This window comes from Globicephala melas, chromosome 13 (genome assembly GCF_963455315.2).
Source record: "Globicephala melas chromosome 13, mGloMel1.2, whole genome shotgun sequence".
In the NCBI taxonomy this organism is placed as follows: domain Eukaryota; kingdom Metazoa; phylum Chordata; class Mammalia; order Artiodactyla; family Delphinidae; genus Globicephala; species Globicephala melas.
In genome coordinates, this window is record NC_083326.1 from 12,700,901 (window position 1) to 12,720,662 (window position 19,762).

The window sequence follows — 19,762 nt, forward strand, 5'->3', positions numbered from 1 at the left end:
CATAAAGCCATGGAAACTTTGCCATAGACCAGCACAGGTTTATAGCAGACCCTTGGAAATTTCTGATCTGTGCATAATTTTATTGACTCTGCTGGGCACATTCAATGTAAAGTAATTTTCAGTATTTGCCAAAGCAACAATTGTGTATTAAGTACTTACTGAACTATAAAGCACTGTGCTAAGCCTCATGCAAAAAAAAAAAAAAAAAGTTTTTTTATAAAAATTTCATATGGCCCAGGGAACTTACTCATTTAACAGATGTGGAAAGGTAATAAAATAAAATAAAAATAAATAAAATTAGCTCTGGACAATAGAATAAATGCCAAAGATGCTATATCACTTTGTTAAATGTATGGATAATAATTTTTCTATTAAAAAGAATAATTTCATTCTAAAGGAAGCAGGGACGGCGCAGAAATTGCCAACTACCAACCGCATACGATTCTCCTTTTACACGTGAACAAAACCTGAGAATTGTTGCAGATGGCATTGTGGTCAGATCACAAACTACATTTCCCACCCTTCTGTGAAACTAGGGGAATTATTATATAATTTTGGCCAATGAAATGTAATCAGACTTTACAAGGGGGCTTGACTTAACTGCCACATGTCCTTATGCCCTTCAGCCTTCTACCTCTTCCTGTTGGGAAGGTGCATGCAGTGCTGGATGTGCAATTAACCATTTTGTGGACAGGATGCGACTAAGATAGAGCCAAGACAAAGACAGGGATCTTGGTATGGCTGTATTTAGCTATTGAACCAGTAATGGGGACCTTCTCATTGTGTGACAAAAGATAAAACATATAATTTATTGAATCTTCTGTTTTGGTAGAGTGTCATGAATAAAACATGGTTATAAAGATGTAAGTTGTGTTCAGAGATGTGTTCTGGTCACATTACCCATGGCCTGGGCCACAGAAGCCTGCAGGTAACCACTTGCCTTCCATCATTCTCAGTTACATCAGACAAAACAGGAATAGATCATAGTTTTCTAAAGTCCTTTCAGTTCAAATATTCTGTGATTCTAATTAATCCATTTGGCTGGGGGTAAGTAGATCAGAATTTCCAAGGCAGTAGGTCTTGCCACCCCCATTTAACATCTTTATTGGAGTATAATTGCCTTACAATGGTGTGTTACTTTCTGCTTTATAACAAAGTGAATCAGCTATATGTATACATATATCCCCATATCTCCTCCCTCTTGCATCTCCCTCCCACCCTCCCTATCCCACCTCTCTTAAGTGGTCACAAAGCACCGAGCTGATCTCCCTGTGCTATGCAGATGCTTCCCACTAGCTATCTCTTTTCCATTTGATAGTGTATATATGTCCATGCCACGCTCTCACTTTGTCTCAGCTGACCCTTGTCTCTCTCTGTGTCCTCAAGTCCATTCTCTATGTCTGCGTCTTTATTCCTGTCCTGCCCCTAGGTTCGTCAGAACCATTTTCTTTTTTTTTTTTTTGTAGTTTCCATATATATGTGTTAGCATACGGTATTTGTTTTTCTCTTTATAACTTACTTCACTCTGTATGACAGACTCCAGGTCCATCCACCTGACTACAAATAACTCAACTTCGTTTCTTTTTATGGCTGAGTAATATTCCATTGTATATATGTGCCACATCTTCTTTATCCATTCTTCTGTCAGTGGACACTTAGGTTGCGTCCATGTCCTGGCTATTGTAAATAGTGCTGCAGTGAACATTGTGGTACATGACTCTTTTTGAATTATGGTTTTCTCAGGGTATATGCCCATTAATGGGATTGCTGGGTCACATGGTACTTCTATCGTTAGTTTTTTGACGAACTTCCATACCTCCATATTGGCTGTATCAATTTACATTCCCACCAATGATGCAAGAGGGTTCCCTTTTCTCCACACCCTCTCCAGCATTTATTGTTTCCGGATTTTTTGATGATGGCTATTCTGACCGGTGTGAGGTGATACCTCATTGTAGTTTTGATTTGCATTTCTCTAATAATTAGTGATGTTGCACATCCTTTCATGTGTTTGTTGGCAATCTGTATATCTTCTTTGGAGAAATGTCTATTTAAATCTTCTGCCCATTTTTGGATTGGGTTGTTGTTTTTTCGATATTGAGCTGTATGAGCTGCTTGTAAATTTTGGAGATTAATCCTTTGTCAGTTGCTTCGTTTGCAAATATTTTCTCCCATTCTGAGGGTTGTCTTTTTGTCTTGTTAATAGTTTCCTTTGCTGTGCAGAGCTTTTAAGTTTCATTAGGTCCCATTTGTTTATTTTAGTTTTTATTTGTATTTCTCTAGGAGGTGGGTCAAATAGGATCTTGCTGTGACTTATGTCAAGGAGTGTTCTTCCTATGTTTTCCTCTAAGAGTTTTACAGTGTCTAGCCTTAAATTTAGGTCTTTAATTCATTTTGAGTTTAATTCATTTTGAGTTTATTTTTGTGTATGGTATTCAGTATTCTAATTTCATTCTTTTACATGTAGCTGTCCAGTTTTCCCAGCACCACTTAATGAAGAGGCTGTCTTTTCTCCATTATATATTCTTGCCTCCTTTATCAAAGATAAGCTGACCATAGGTGCATGGGTTTATCTCTGGCCTTGCTATCCTGTTCCATTGATCTATTATTTCTGTTTTTGTGCCAGTACCATACTGTCTTGATTATTGTAGCTTTGTAGTATAGTCTGAAGTCAGGGAGCCTGATTCCTCCAGCTCTGTTTTTCTTTGTCAAGATTTCTTTGGCTATTTGGGGTCTTTTGTGTTTCCATACAAAGTGTGAAATTTTGTGTTCTAGTTCTGTGAAAAATGCTGTTGTTACTTTGACAGGGATTGCATTGAATCTGTAGATTGCCTTGGGTAGTATAGTCATTTTCACAATGTTGATTCTTCCAATCCAAGAACATGCTATATCTCTCCATCTGTTTGTATCATCTTTAATTTCTTTCATCAGTGTCTTCTATTTCTGCATACAGGTCTTTTGTCTCCTTAGGTAGGTTTATTCCTAGGTATTTTATTCTTTTTGTTGCAATGGTAAATGGGAGTGTTTCCTTAATTTCTCTTTCAGATTTTTCATCATTAGTGTATAGGAATGCAAGAGATTTCTGTGCATTCATTTTGTATCCTGCTGCTTTACCAAATTCATTGATTAGCTATAGTAGTTTTCTGGTGGCATCTTTAGGATTCTCTATGGATAGTATCATGTCATCTGCAGACAGTGACAGCTTTGCTTCTTCTTTTCCAATTGGATTCCTTTTATTTCCTTTTCTTCTCTGATTGCTGTGGCTAAACTTCCAAAGTGATGTTGAATAATAGTGGTGAGATTGGGCATCCTTGTCTTGTTCCTGTACTTAGAGGAAATGGTTTCAGTTTTTCACCATTGAGAATGATGTTGGCTGTGGGTTTGCTATATAGGGCCTTTATTATGTTGAGGTAAGTTCCCTCTCTATGCCTCTTTTCTGGCTTGTTTTTATCATAAATGGGTGTTGAATTTTGTCAAAAGCTTTTTCTGCATGTATTGAGATGATCATATGGTTTTTATCCTTCAGTTTCTTAATATGATTTATCACATTGGTTGATTTCTGTATATTTAAGAATCCTTGCATTCCTGGTATAAACCCCACTTGATCATGGTGTATGCTCCTTTTAATGTGCTGCTGGATTCTGTTTGCTAGTATTTTGTTGAGGATTTTTGCATCTATGTTCATCAGAGATATTGGCCTGTAGTTTTCTTTTTTTGTGGCATCTTTGTCTGGTTTTGGTATCAGGGTGATGGTGGCCTCTTAGAATGTGTTTGGAAGTGTTCCTCCCTCTGCTATATTTTGGAAGAGTTAGAGAAGGATAGGTGTTAGCTCTTCTCTAAATGTTTGATAGAATTTGCCTGTGGAGGCATCTGGTCCTGGACTTTTGTTTGTTAGAAGATTTTTAATCACAGTTTCAATTTCAGTGCTTGTGATTGGTCTGTTTATATTTTATATTTCTTCCTGATTCAGTCTTGGAAGGTTGTGCTTTTCTAAGAATTTGTCCATTTCTTCCAGGTTGTCCATTTTATTGGCTTATAGTTGCTTGTAGTAATCTCTCGTGATCCTTTGTAGTTTTGAAGTGTCAGGTGTTACTCTTCCTTTTTCATTTCTAATTCTATTGATTTGAGTCTTCTCCCTTCTTTCTTGATGAGTCTGGCTAATGGTTTATCAATATTGTTTATCTTCTTAAAGAACCAGCTTTCAGTTTTATTGATCTTTGGTATCAGTTCCTTCATTTCTTTTTCATTTATTTCTGATACGATCTTTATGAATTCTTTCCTTCTGCTAATTTTGGGGTTTTTTTGTCCTTATTACTCTATTTGCTTTAGGTGTAAGTTTAGGTTGTTTATTTGAGATCTTTCTCGTTTCTTGAGGTAGGATTGTATTGCTATAAACTTCCCTCTTAGAACTGCTTTTCCTGCGTCCCATAGGTTTGGGGTCGTCAAGTTTTCATTGTCATTTGTTTCTAGGTATTTCTTGATTTCCTCTTTGATTTCTTAAGTTATCTCTTGGTTATTTAGTAGTGTATTGTTTAGCCTCCATGTATTTGTATTTTTTAGTTTTAGTTTTTTTCCTGTAATTGATATCTAGTCTCATAGCATTGTGGTTGGAAAAGATACTTGATACGATTTCAATTTTCTTAAATTTACCAAGACTTGATTTGTAACCCAGGACATGATTTATCCTAGAGAATGTTCCATGAGCACTTTTGAAGAAAGTGTAATCTGCTGTTTTTAGATGGAATGTCCTATGAATATCAATTAGGTCCATCTTGTTTAATGTGTCATTTAAAGCTTTTGTTTCCGTATTTATTTTCATTTTGGATGATCTGTCCATTGGTGAAAGTGAGGTGTTAAACTCCCCTACTATGATTGTGTTACTGTCGATTTCCCCTTTTATGGCTGTTAGCATTTGCCTTATGCATTGAGGTGTTTCTATGGTGGGTGCATAAATATTTACAATTGTTATATCTTCTTCTTGGATGGATCCCTTGATCATTATGTAGTGTCCTTCTTTGTCTCTTGTAATAGTCTTTATTTTAATGTCTATTTTGTCTGATATGAGAATTGCTGCTGCAGCTTTCTTTTGATTTCCATTTGCATGGAATATCTTTTTCCATCCCCTCACTTTCAGTCTGTATGTGTCCCTAGGTCTGAAGTGGGTGTCTTGTAGACAGCATAAGTATGGGTCTTGTTTTTGCATCCATTCAGCCGGTCTGTGTCTTTTGGTTGGAGCATTTAATCCCTTTACATTTAAGGTAGTTATCAATATGTATGTTTCTATTACCATTTTTTAAATTGTTTTGTAAGTCTTTTTCTTCTCTTGTTTTTCCTGCCTAGAGAAGGTCCTTTAGCATTTATTGTAGAGCTGGTTTGGTGGTGCTGAATTCTCTTAACTTTTGCTTGTCTGTAAATGTTTTAATTTCTCTGTTGAATTTGAATTAGATCCTTGCTGGGTAGAGTAATCTTGGTTGTAGGTTTTTCCCTTTCATCACTTTAAATATGTCCTGCCACTCCCTTCTGGCTTGCAGAGTTTCTGCTGAAAGATCAGCTGTTAACCTTATGGGGATTCCCTTGTATGTTATTTGTTGCTTTTCCCTTGCTGCTTTTAATATTTGTTCTTTGTATTTAATTTCTGATAGTTTGATTAATATGTGTCTTGGCATGTTTCTCCTTGGATTTATCCTGTATGGGACTGTCTGTGCTTCCTGGACTTGACTATTTCCTTTCCCATGTTAGGGAAGTTTTCAACTATAATGTTTTCAAATATTTTCTCAGTCCCTTTCTTTTCTCTTCTTCTTCTGGGACCCCTATAATTCGATTGTTTGTGTGTTTAATGTTGTCCCAGAGGTCTCTGAGACTGTCCTCAATTGCTTTCATTCTTTTTTCTTCATTCTGCTCTGTGGTAGTTATTTCCACTATTTTATCTTCCAGGTCACTTATCCATTCTTCTGCCTCAGTTATTCTGCTATTAATTCCTTCTAGAGAATTTTTCATTTCATTTATTGTGTTGTTCATCATTGTTTGTTTGCTCTTTAGTTCTCCTGGGTCCTTGTTAAACGTTTCTTGTATTTTGTCCATTCTATTTCCAAGATTTTGGATCATCTTTACTACCATTACTCTGAATTCTTTTTCAGGTACACTGCCTATTTCCTCTTCATTTGTTTGGTCTGGTGGGTTTTTACCTTGCTCCTTCATCTGCTGCATATTTCTCTGTCCTCTCATTTTGTTTAACTTACTGTGTTTGGGGTCTCCTTTTTGCAGGCTGCAGGTTCGTAGTTCCCGTTGTTTTTGGTGTCTGCCCCCAGTGGGTGAGGTTGGTTCAGTGGCTTGTGTAGGCTTCCTGATGGAGGGGACTGGTTCCTGTGTTCTAGTCAGTGGGGCTGGATCGTTTTTTTCTGATGGTCAGTGCCACATCTGGTGGTGTGTTTTGGGATGTCTGTGAACCTAGTATGATTTTAGGCAGCCTCTCTGCTAATGGGTGGGGTTGTGTTTCTCTCTTGCTAATTGTTTGGCATGGGGCATCTGGCACTGGATTTTGCTGGCCGTTGGGTGGAGCTGGGTCTTAACTTTGAGACAGAGATCTCTGGGAGAGCTCTCACTGATTGATATTACGTGGGACTGGGAGGTCTCTGTTGGTCCAATGTTCTGAACTCGACTTTCCCATCTCAGAGTCTCAGGCCTGAGCAGCAAGATCCTGTCAGCCACACAGCTCAGAAGAAAAGGGAGGAAAAAGGAGAGAAAAAGAATAATAATAAAGTTTTTAAAAGTTTTTAATATAAAAATTATTTAAATGAAAAATAATAATAATTATAAAAAAAGGAAGAGAACAACCAAACCAATAAACAAACCCACCAATGATACAAGTGCTAAAGATTAAACTAAGATAAACATAAAAATCAGAAACAAATCAGTCGCAGACAGCAAACCCCAAGTCTACAGTTGCTCCCGAAGTCCACTGCCACAATTTTGGGATGACTTGTTGTCGATTCAGGTGTTCCACAGGTGCAGGTACATCAAGTTGATTGTGGAGATTTAATCCACTGCTCCTGAGCCTGCTGGGAGAGATTTCCCTTTCTCTTCCTTGTTTGCACAGCTCCTGGGGTTCAGCTTTGGGTTTGGCCCCGCCTCTATATGTAGGTCACCCTCTAGCATCTGTTCCCCACCCAGACAGGATGTGGTTAGAGTGGCAGCTTATTAGGGGGCTGTGGCTCACTCAGGCCGTGGTTCGGGGCGGGGCAGAAGGTGTATGGAATGCGGGGTGAGCCTGCGGCGGCAGCAACCAGCATAAAGTTGCAACAGCCCGACGTGCGCCGTGTGTTCTTCCAGGGAAGTTGTCCCTGGCTCACGGGACCCTGGCGGTGGCGGGCTGTACAGGCTCCCGGGAGGGGAGGTGTGGAGAGTGACCTGTGCTTGCACACAGGCTTCTTGGTGGCGGGAGCAGCAGCCTTAGCGTTTCATGCCCGTCTCTGGGGTCTGCGCTGGTAGCCGCAGCTCGTGCCCATCTCTGGAGCTCGTTTAGGCAGTGCTCTGAATCCCCCCTCTTGAGCACCCTGAAACAATGGTTTCTTGCCTCTTTGGCAGGTCCAGACCTTTGGCAGGTCCAGACCTGTTCCCGGACTCCCTCCCGGCTAGCTGTGGTGCACTAGCCCCCTTCAGGTTGTGTTCACGCAGCCAACCCCAGTCCTCTCCCTGGGATCCAACCTCCGAAGCCCGAGCCTCAGCTCCCAGCCCCCGCTCGCCCCAGGGGGTGAGCAGACAAGCCTCTCGGGCTGGTGAGTGCTGGTCGGCCCCAATCCTCTGTACGGGAATCTCTCTGCTTTGCCCTCTGCTCCCCTGTTGCTGCGCTCTCCTCTGTGGCTCCAAAGCTCCCCGCCCCCCACCCACTGCCTGCCTCTGCCAGTGAAGGGGCTTCCTAGTGTGTAGAAAGTTTTCCTCCTTCACAGCTCCGTCCCAGAGGTGCAGGTCCCATCCCTATTCTTTTCTCTCTGTTTTTTCTTTTGCGCTACCCAGGTACATGGGGAGTTTCTTGCCTTTTGGGAGGTCTGAGGTCTTCTGCCAGCATTCAGTAGGTGTTCTGTAGGAGTTGTTCCACGTGTAGATGTATTTTTGATGTAGTTGTGGGGAAGAAGGTGATCTACACATCTTAATTCCTCCATCTTGAAGGTCCCGTTGTTCTTGCCCCTTTCTAATCATGACAGCCTAAATGTTGATCTTTCTAAAATGAAAATCTAATCAAACCCCTCATTTGCTTAAAACTTTCCAGTTGTTCCCCATTGTCACCAGAATGAACAAACTCTTAGCATGGCATATAAGGCCCTTTGTGATCAGGCTCTAATAACCTGTGCTGTCGCGTGTCTCACTGTTATATTTCATCCACCTCGTCCTCTTCCCTCTTGTCCATCGCCCCAACCTCTTCCCTTTCCACCGACGAACTTTCCAGCCATATTGAACTATGTGTAATCTGTTGGTCTGGTCGTGTTCTCTCTCATCTGATGGTCTTTAGACATGCTATTCTCTCTGCCTAGAATGTTTTCTTTCCATACTCCTCTCCTGTGAGTGACAAAGTTTTACTTAGACTTTAGGGTTTTGTATAGAGGCCACCTTTCCCTGGAAGCCTTCTTATATCCCTAAGATTGGGTTAAGCGTCCCTTTTAGGTTCTATCTTGATACCTTGTGCTTATAAATGTTCTAACATTCCTCATAATATATTCAAATTACCTGTTTACTCACCTATATCCTGAGCTACAGTGAATATTCTTGAGGGAAAGAACTGAATATTTTTCTCTTATGTTTCCCCAGCATTTAGTATAATATCAATATAACAATACTCTATAAACAGTTCCTCAGTGAATCTTTGGATGGAAAGTTTGGGACCAAATTGTGGAAAGTGTTGAGTGAATATCAGGCCAATTTGTTGAACTTCTTAATGCTGCCACCAGGAGAGTCTCTTACAAAGGACTCAATCGTGATGGCAGGTGGTAGCATCCTTCTCCATCTTGGTTACTCAGTGAGGCGATATTCCCCGATTGTGCAGTAGTGGGGCACTTACATAAAGTAAGTAAATATGTGCCTTTGTACAAAATTAGATTCTCTCTTGAAGAGATTAAAATACAGCCTTTATTGGGTACCTAAGATTTAAGAAAAGTTCTGAGAGATAAAACTTAAAATTCATAAAATTCCGTCACGAGATTTTTTTCTGTTAATAGAGAAGTGCTATCATTGTCTTAATTTTAGCTTTTTCATCACCTTGGCCCATATTGCAGAGCACCTATATTATATGGAGTCATACGACTTCCTAGATGTCAAGAATAACAGGAAAGTGGTAGATATTCTTGACAGTTTGAAATATCATTCTGGCAAACTGGGGCCAGGAGCTGCGTTAGAAGTGTACGTGCAGTAAAGGCAGGTCTCTTATCCATTTTAGGTCCATAATGTGTGCAAAGCATTGTGCTTGGTGGTTTGGGAGATGCAGAGTTATATGAAACATACTTCCTACCCTCAAGGAGCTAACAAACTTGCTGAGGAGAAGGGAAATGCACCAAAATGCTTATATTTAAAGATAACTTGTGAGAAGAGACACATAGGTACTGGCAGAAAATAGAGCATTGGATCTCTTTCTTTCAAGGGGTTTACATTTTTATGATCCACAAACTTGGAACTTTACATATTATATTTACATAGCTAAGTATGAGAGTAAAATTTTCAAATACATGTATGAATGAAGTATGAATTTCTACATGTTTTTCTCAAGGAGGCTTTCCATATCTGTGTACCTTTTTCGTTTACGGCAGGAGTTGTTAACCCAAGGTCCGTGGCCTCCTTGACATCTTTCTGCAGAATTTGGTGGATATGTATGTGTATATAGTTTCCTGAGGAAAGGACTGATGGCTTTCAACAGATTCTTTTTATTTTATTTTTTTATCTTTTAAAAACATTCTATTAGAATCTTTAAGGATTCTGTGACTGAGAAGAAATTCAGAACCACTGTATAGAGAGTGCGTTCACAGACTTTTCTCCGCTTTACAATATCTTTCTTTTCACCCCCATTTCAATCCATTCTCATTTAACAATTGGCTATAGCATAGCCAATGAGTAAATGCTTTTATTTGTTGAGTGAATTAAATTAAAGTTTATATGCCATGTTCTTAATTTTAAAAACAGACAAGTTCAACATGTTATTCAGAATGAGCCCTGACCGCCCTTCACTGAACACACGCCAGTGAGGGCACTTGGCAGTACACTTCATTGTTTAATTCATTTAACACTCTGGCCCTTCATGAGTGATAGCTATTATTATCCCCATTTTACAGACAAGGAAGCTGAGACTCACTGAGTATCTTCCTAAGCCTGCCCCCTAGTAAGTTATAAAATCAGTTAATACTCTGTCTTGAATCTGAAGCCTCTGTTCCCTTTAACTAGTATGTTATACAGTAATATGATTTATAAACTGTTTTGTTTCTTCCCCTCAAAAACCAACCAAACAAAAAACCCTCTTCTAAGTTGCAGTTTGTTCTTGACAATCCCTGGTGTTTTGTGTTTTTTTAATGTCAAAATGCCTTTGGCAGTAGATGAGCTTTTGTAGCTTAATGACCATTGGCTTAGGTATACAAACGGTTAGCTTGATCTTCAACATAAAGGAATACATATTAATTAAAATCTAGATCATTTCATCAGATTTAGAAGTAATATTGAGCTATTTTTAAAATTGCGTGACAAACTTATGTGAAGAATTTACCAGTACTTGACGTCATTGTCTGCTGTTGGTACACCAGAATGTGGAGGAACAAATATGCTTGTCTGGGGCAGTGGCGGTGTGGAGTGGAGACTTTTGAAAACTACACAATCTACCTTCTCCATCCCTCATCCCTGTTGATAATCATTGCCTGTGATGAGACGTGTTACTGATGAAGCATTTCGCATATGAATTCTGTTAGATGCAGAAGAAAGATGAAGAAATACCATCTTACATTATTTAGAAGCATCTTCATTTTGCAGAATGCTGAGTAGGGAGAAACATTGTTTGGAAGTTTAGAATCACTATTATGTTTTGAAATTATATACACTTATTTAAATATAGTTATTATGTAATTACAACACTTTAGAATATGGTATAAAATATTGTAGCCTAACTTATCTCTTTAAAGTACATGGCTAAACAAACTGTAAACTTGAGATCTTTTTATAGTCTTACTATTCAAAACCCCTTGTCAGTTAAAGTAAATCCAAAGTGGTTTATATTTTGAAAATATGCTTCAAAGAAAACATCACAAAAGTAAAATTACTTTATTGCTCTGCCTTTTATTTTGTAATTTTAGGTAAGGCACTGACATTTCTTCTGCTGCAGCCACCAAGCCCCAAACTTCCTCCACACAGTACGATCCGAAGAACAGCCATTGATCTGATTGGACGTGGTTTCACAGTTTGGGAGCCTTACATGGATGTGTCTGCTGTCCTGATGGGGCTTCTTGAACTTTGTGCTGATGCCGAGAAACAACTTGCCAAGTACACGCTCCATTTCAGTTCATTTGGCTTTTATTGGTTTTGCTTGTTTTGTTTTAGTAGAGGTCATTGATTACTCTTTATAAATTGCATATGGAGAAAAAATAGACAAATATCTCAATATATGAAATTTTGGAAATAGACAATGAAAGGGAGATATGTTTCTGTCATTTTAACACAATTGGGATTTAGCTTTGAGCCAATGAATGATTTATCCATGGCATAGTTTTAAATATATGTTTATTGTGCCCTGAGATATTATCAGCTAATAATAATATAAACATATCACATATAAGGAAAATGATATATATAGTTGCTCAAAAATGTTTTACTGATACAATACCTGGCCAGTTTGGGGAATTACTCCTTTGCACTCGTGTTAATTTTTAAACCAACTTTATTGAGGTTTCATTTGCACACAGCAGAGGATCAGCCATAAGGAGGTTGCAGTGGTCCAGGGAGGCAGGGATGAGAATAGAGGAATAAGAAGAGGATCCAAGGCAGTTCCTAAAATGAAACTGGGGCTGGTGATAGAGGTTAGTATTGACTTGAGAACCCAGCCTCCTGATTCCTGGAGGGAGTCTTTTTTGTTTTGTTTTGATGGTATAATACACATCTAACAGGAAATTTACTACCGTATCCCTCTTAAAGGATACAATTCAACAACATTCTCTGCATTCACAGTTATGCAGCCATCACCACTGCACCACTGGGAACTATCTAGTTCCCAGTATCAGTCACCCCAAAGGGAAACTCCATACCCATTGAGCAGTCCCTTTCCATTCTCCCCTCCCACTGTCCCCTGACAATCAATAATCTGCTTTCTGTCTCTGTGAATTTGCCTATTCTGAATATTTCATATAAGTGGAATTATACAGTACGTGGCCTTTTGTGTCTGACTTCTTTCACTTAGCATAATGATTCCAAGGTTCATTCATGTTGCAGCATTTTTCAGTACTTTGTTTCTCTTTATAGTTGAACAATATTCCATTCTGTGGATATACCACATTTTATTTACCTGTTCATCTGTTGATGGCCATGTGGCTCGCTTCCACTTTGTTTGAACACCTAGTTTTCACTTCTCTTAGGTAGATACCTAAAAGTGGAATTGCTGGGTCATGTGGTAATTCTGTGTTTAGCCTATCGAGGAACCACCAAACTGTTTTCCATAGCAGCTGCACCATTTTATATTCCTACCAGCAGTGTAGGAATTGTCTTTGCATCCTCACCAACATTTATCTTCCGGTTTTGTTGTTGCTTTTTTAGTATAGTCATCCTAGTGAGGGTGAATTCCTAGTGGGAGGAATTCTTGAACTGTCCCATGATGCCTCTCTTAATGTACAGGCAGACCTCATTTTACTGTCCTTCACTTCGTTGCGTTTCACAGATGCTGTGGGTTTTTTTTTTTTTTTTTACAAATCAAAGGTTTATGGTAACCCTGCATTGAGCAAGTCTTTTGGCACCATTTTTCCAACAGCATTTGCTCATTCATGACTCTGTGTCTCATTTTTGTAATTCTAGCAATATTTCAAACTTTTTTATTACTATATTTGTTATGGTTGTCTGTAGTCAGTGATCTTTGATGTTATTTTTGTAATTATTGTGACTTTTTTAGCAATAAAGTATTTTTTAATTAAGGTATGTACATTGTAAAAATACTTAATGATATTGCACACTTAATAGACTACAGTATAGTATAAACATACTTTTTATATGTTTACTGGGAAGCTAAAAAATTCGTGTACATCGCTTCATTGTGATACTCGCTTTATTGCACTGCTCTGGAACCGAACCTACAGTATCTTTGAGGTCTGCCTGTAAGTGTTATCACCTCTTTGATTTTTTCAGTGAATGGCATTTCATGACTATCATTGATAACCTTTTAAAAAACTAGGGTTCTCTGCCCTTTTCTTCATGGTTGCCTCTCTCATATCCCGCAGTTGCCTTATATTCTAGTGTGCTTTGGGCCTGTCGTCTTTCTGCTGGCTGCTCTATGCTCAGAAGTGGAGACCAGAGAAACAGCTGAAGGCTAGACTGGAATGCTGTGACTTTGTCCACAGATTGGGCATCCCTAGCCCAAAGTCCCAAGATTGACTGGTAGGGGAAGGGTATTCATTTCAAACCTAAGCAGCTGTCCTCCCCCTTCACCTGCTTCATACTGCCACACTTCCTAAACTTCAGCTCTGTGTCTCCCTAGCTATATACCCTTCAGTAAATTACTTCACCTCTCACCTCAGTTCCATTTACAAGTTGGGGCTAATTAAATACCTACTTCATAAGATTGATGTTAAGTGAGTTTATATTTGCCAGGTGCTTAGAAGAGCACTTAGCACATGTTAAGAGATTGAATGGATGTTCCCTATATTGCGGGGGGAGGGGGTATGGATGGTGATGCCATTGTCATTGTCCTAGTGTTCAACAGGTAGAAGAGATGCCCGTTTCTAGAATAAACACTTCCACATAGTGACAATCAGGATAGTTTCTGGATGGATACAGGTGGCCTGAAGGTTCTCGATTGACTTAAAGGATTAGGAGGGAATGTGAGCCCATGAGTTGGCAGCAGTCGTAAGAGGCTGGCCTTTGTGCAAAGCCTGGAACGTATTTTCAACCTTTTACCCTCCGCTTGGCTGCAACTGCCATGGACACCCTCCAAGGAGTCAACAGAGTGGCTTCTTTTACCTCAGCTCTCCTGGTTACCTTGAGAAGCCTTTAATATTTTTGATTGTCCAGAATTTTACTTTGACCTAATTTTATAGCCTATTTTCAAATCTGATCAAAAACAATTTCAATAGTATGCAGTCTCGTTTTGTTGCCTGGGAGAAGTAATGGGTTTCTATTTTAGACTAACCATCTCACATTTTCTTTTATTTTGTGTTTAAATAAGTTCACATGAAGCTTATATCAGCAAACATAAAGATGTGCTGTGTTTTATCTACATGGAGTATGTCCACAGACACCAATACTTTAGCTTTCAGTAGGTAATTTAAATCTTGCTATTACATCCTTTTCTGTCATGAAGATTAGTATAACTCTCTACACACAGCTCTGAATAAATGAATGTATCAGCGTGTAGCCTTGAGGAGTCCAATGTAATTTTCATCATGATAAATTGTATAATAAGCAAGAAAATGTTTGCTTATTAGTCTATAACAAGATTTAGATTGAAAATGACCTGTTACATCCACGACACACTTGGTACAGGCTGCAGAAGGACTGAGATGGGGCGAGATAGAGCAGCAGGGTGACTGTGCATCTTACCCTCACAGTGCCTGTGGGGCCGCCCTTCTGTGCCCACTTCTCTGTGCACATGATAACACCGCTTGGCCGCCTTGCTGCCGACTGTGATCTTAAGCTTGCTTTATGGAGAAGCTTTTATATTAGGCTTGTGCTTTTTAAAAAGAAAAAAACATAAGCAGTGTTTCCTTCTTTATTTCAATTCTTGTGAGTTTATGAAGGAGGGGGTTCAAGGTAGGGCAGCTCGCTCAGGTTGGTATCTAGTTCTGAGGCATACATGTGATAGCAGAGTTTCTCTCTTTCCTTCTCTCCCCTGTGTTGACATCCTCTGTCAGAGATAACTCCTGAGAGGCCTCCTGAAAAACTGTATATGGCTCAAGACTAATAGAGCATTTTCCCAGAATTAATAATGCTTTTTTTTTTTTTTTTTTTTTTTGGCGGTACACGGGCCTCTCACTGTTCTGGCCTCTCCCGTTGCGGAGCACAGGCTCCGGACACGCAGGCTCAGCGGCCATGGCTCACGGACCCAGCCGCTCCGTGGCATGTGGGATCCTCCTGGACCGGGCCACGAACCCGTGTCCCCTGCATCGGCAGGCGGACTCTCAACCACTGCGCCACCAGGGAAGCCCAATAATGCTTTTATTTTAGAAATATGGCTTAGAATTTTATATCTTTGGAATCAAAATAAAACCAGCTGTTTTCCAGTGTTTTCAAACATTTTGCCCAATTTTAAACTACATTTATTAAGTAAGCAAGCATCTATTGAGTAGCTAATATGTGGAAGGGACAGTGTTAGGTACTATATGTAGTGACAAACTTTCATGAAACAAAGACCCTTCACGTGACTTGCAGTCTTACAGGAAAGATAAGCTCTTACAGGAAAGAAGGAGAGTAAAAGGTATGGACATTCAGAGCATGGCAGATGAACCACAGGGGTTACCCAGACAGTACCCAAGGAAGAATTTCATCTGAATCTTTCCTCTGAATGATTGTGAGGAGAGGTGGGGAAGAATAACTACGACGTGCAAAAGGACAGACGGGAAAAGCCCAGGCACACCCCAGAGAGGCTGAGGGACAGCTGCACACATAGGGACATGAAACTAAGCATTGTTTTTAGCTAATTTTATTTATTAATTTCTTGCAGAAATTAAACCCTGGGATGCTCCAGTCAAAAACTTGAACATAATTGCCTTACTCATTATCTCTGGGGAATAGAATTGGGTTCAAAGAGAGGATTGGTTTTACCTTTTTCTTTATTAAAAGAGTGTAAAAATGACTATAAAAGATCATAAAACGAATCTGAGACAGGTGCTTTCTCTTGTCCAGGAAAAGGTGAGGTTCAAACCCAGGTCTCACTGACACCAAAAGCCATGCTCCCACCCCTGTGCCATCTTGCATTTGAAATCTTATACCCAGAGAATTAAAGACCAACAGAGTACTAAATTCAAAACAACCTATTAAAAGGACCTAAAAGAGGTCAACTCAGAATTTTCAGCTTTTTAAAATCTATGTAATGAAATCATTTTCATCAAGAATTTTGTGCCTTCTGGAAACTAGAAGCCCATTTAAATATCAGTAAACTCCTTGACAGCTTGGGCCATGTTTCGATACTATGTGTTTATTCTTATGTATTCAAACACCTGTTATATGATTTGCCTTGTTATTTGCAATAAACATTTAATAAAGTCCTAGAATTTTAGAGACAAAAGTCTTCTTCAACAGCATGCAATCCAGTGCCCTTAATATGCTATTAAGTAAAAATAAGTTGTAAAGATTAAACAACTTGTCTGAGGTTACACTAGTCCTGTGAGAGCTAAGACTGTCACTTAGGTCTCCCGACTCCCATTCTGCTGCTTCCATACTGCATGGTTATGTCACCCTTTATATAATGAGAGATCCACAGGTAGAATTTTACGTGAGGAATTTTTAAGTTAATGGTTATGGGCTGTTTATTCATGAGGGACTGTTTAATTGAAAACGGAAGGCTGCACTTCGTTGAAATCATAGGTTAAGTCATCCCCAGCTGATTGTGAAAATAATAGAAATGTATGCAGTATTATCTTTTTTAAAAATCCATGGATTTTTAGATCAGCATGGTTATGGACATATGGATAAAATGTTAGAAACAGTAGAAAATCCTACTTTTGTTTTATGTAAAAGTACAGAAGAATCCTTGTGCTTTTGTATGTGTTGTGGTCTGTGATTCTGATTCCATTTTCCTAGTTCATGTTGCAGACCTTTACTCTGAAAGAGAACAGTAGAGCAGGGCCGGCCAAGCTGCTGAAGGTGCCAGACTCTCACCTCATACTGCTGTGACTGAGGGATGTGGATGAACTACACAGAGTCCATTGCTTTTCTGTAATATTCACAGTTGCCAAACTTTAAGGGAGAAACATACAGTCATTGGAAACCACACATGCTCTGATAACATAGATAAGCCTTATATGTTGGAAAGACTCTTTCTGGACAATATAAAATAGAGTTGGAGAAAAAAGAATTGACATTTTAACTCAGATCTCAATCATAATTTTTAGATTTGAGAGCCGGAGAGTAAAGATCACATCATACAAACACTAAGGTGCTTTAGGCTTCAATATTTAGATTATTTTTCCTATTCACATGACATTTATTTTTAATAGAAAGTTTATAATTGGAGGAAACCATTTAACTAAATCATGTTGGCATAGATTTTATTCATTGTAAATGTATACAATATATAGGAAATAGGTCTAAAAGATATGCACTTGGAGGAATTGCCACCTTTGAGTTTAGGAAGTTAGTGCCACCTGTGACTTATCAGATTTAGGTCCCACATGACAAAGAGGAATTGCTGATTCCCTATTACATTAAAGACAGTTGTTCATTAAAGACAATTGTTAACACACCTATTTTACCAGGGAGGGGTAGAATGGAATTCCCAGATGATACGTAATTATGTATTTTCAAAGTAATTTTAGTCTTTGTTTCAGATGGGGAGTGTTTTCAATGTTCTGTTACTGTTTGTCTTAGTTCACTTGGCCTGCCATAACAAAGCACCACAGACTGGGCTACTTAAACAACAGACATTTATTTTTCACAGTTCTGGAGGCTGGGAAGTTCAAGGTCAAGGTGCTGGTAAGACCTCATTCTGAGGTCTGTTCTCCTGGCTTGTAGGCTCTGCCGTCTTGCTGTGTCCTGACATGACTTCTTTGTGACCAAGATTTGAAGAGAGAAGTAGATCAAGCTCTCTGGTTTCTCTCATAAGGGCACTAATCCCATCACAAGGGCCCCACCTTCATGCCCTTATCTAACTCTAATTATCTCCTAGAGGCCTGTCTCCATATACCATCACATTGAGGCTTAGGGCTTCAACATCTGAATTTTAGAGAGACACAAGCACTCAGTCCATAATTGTGTTGACTGTGATTTGCAGGTTATCCTATGAAAGTTGTGTTCCCCCCACCCTGAATATTCCCTTATGGTGTTCCATAACTTGACAGATGGGTGAAGTCTGACAATTGTAGACAGTGACATTTAACTGAGGTGGTCTTACATGTAAGTTTTAAAAAGCTTTTACTGCCATGGAGTAAGGGTTAGAACAGGATTTAATGAGCAGTCAAGTAAGGATTGAGCTTGGCCTGAGTGGACTAATTTCTATTCATGGTTTTTATTTATAATATCTATCATCTCTGGTATTTCATATTGAATGTGTATACTGAAATGCTGAGTAAAACTGAGAGTGTGTCATATCATATTTTTCAGAATAAAGACTGAAACAAAGACCCACCCTATAAACCTATGTAACAGATGATCTGCATAAGAGCCAGATAAGCAGGATCAGGTGAAAAGAGTGAGTTCTGTGTTTACATCCAGATTCCAGAATAAGGCAGACATCCCCTTTAATTTCAAGCTTCTGATAGTATGATCCTTCCTTTTCAGTTAGAATTCCACATTAAAATATATCACACACCCAGTACACTTTTGACTTTCAAGATAACTACATGCAGAATTAGACTTTGTCTGTTGGGACCACCAGATCAATTACTTTGACTTCATTTCTTGGTCAATTCAGTCGAATAACTGGCTTAAGTGATTTTTTTTTTTCCTGCTGCATTTGCCAGGTAACTTCATTTACCTTCATTTAACTATTGAGCTACCACTATGTCCAAGGGCTGTACTAGGCACATTGCAGGGGGTAGGGGGTGGTACACAGGATTAGAAGGCATGGTCCTAACCTGTTCATTGGTTCACAGTATAAAACTAGTTCAGAATGAGGGTCAGTGCTAAGGGCCCGGAATGAACAGGTTTTGTCGTTGGTTGTTTTTGTTTCAATAGATGGTAATTGAGTGCTGTAGGAATTGCAGAATACCACGTGGGCTTCCACAAGAATTGAACAGAGGGGAGGGAGGAGAGTGTGCTAGTGGGGAAAGGGGTAGCAGAGAAGCAGTAGCAAAATACTACGATTAAAAAAGGAATCGAACTTTAGGGACCAGCTTTGAAATTAGTCTGGCCTCGGGAGCATGGGTGTGGAAATGACTGAGTAATAAATTAGCAAAACAAGATTATGGAGGGCCTGGAATCTCCAGCCAAGGAGTTTAAGATTTTTCTAAGCACTAGGACCCAGTGTGGTTTTTAAGCAGGTTAACCATGAAATAAAGTTGGTGCTTTGGGAAGATTACTCTGGCAGGGGTGCATTGAAGAGGCTGCAGACAGGAGAGACAAGGTTTCTCTTCTGCCCCTGTTGCCTGGGCGACTCCTTTCTGTTATCACGCTCACAGCCCACCCGCTTGTGCACTGTGGATGCTCTGACGGTCACTGCAGAGCCCTGACCTCAGAGCAAGAGCTGCTTCCACATTCTGAAGTCCTGCCCTCAGACTGCCAGACACTGATGACAGGAATCACTCAAATGCACACGTTGGTGCCTCTACAGATTGTTGGGTGGTCCAGCTTCCCAACAGCTGGAATCCAACGGGCAGCACTTTTCTATGTCTTTGGTTCGCTTCCTTCCCCATTACCCCCACTTTATCACTTTTCTTCCTATAAGAAG

At 39.5% G+C, this 19,762-nt stretch overlaps 1 protein-coding gene across 6 annotated transcripts in view; it reads left to right on the forward strand.

Moving 5' to 3' along the window:
- WDR7 (WD repeat domain 7) overlaps window positions 1–19,762 on the forward strand; it is a 374,489-nt gene that overhangs the window by 243,563 nt on the left and 111,164 nt on the right. For all 6 annotated transcript variants that reach the window (XM_060310354.1, XM_060310358.1, XM_060310355.1 and 3 more), the window contains one exon: window positions 11,319–11,505. In XM_060310354.1, coding sequence (XP_060166337.1) covers window positions 11,319–11,505 — 187 coding nt within the window. The remainder of the gene's footprint in view (window positions 1–11,318; window positions 11,506–19,762) is intronic.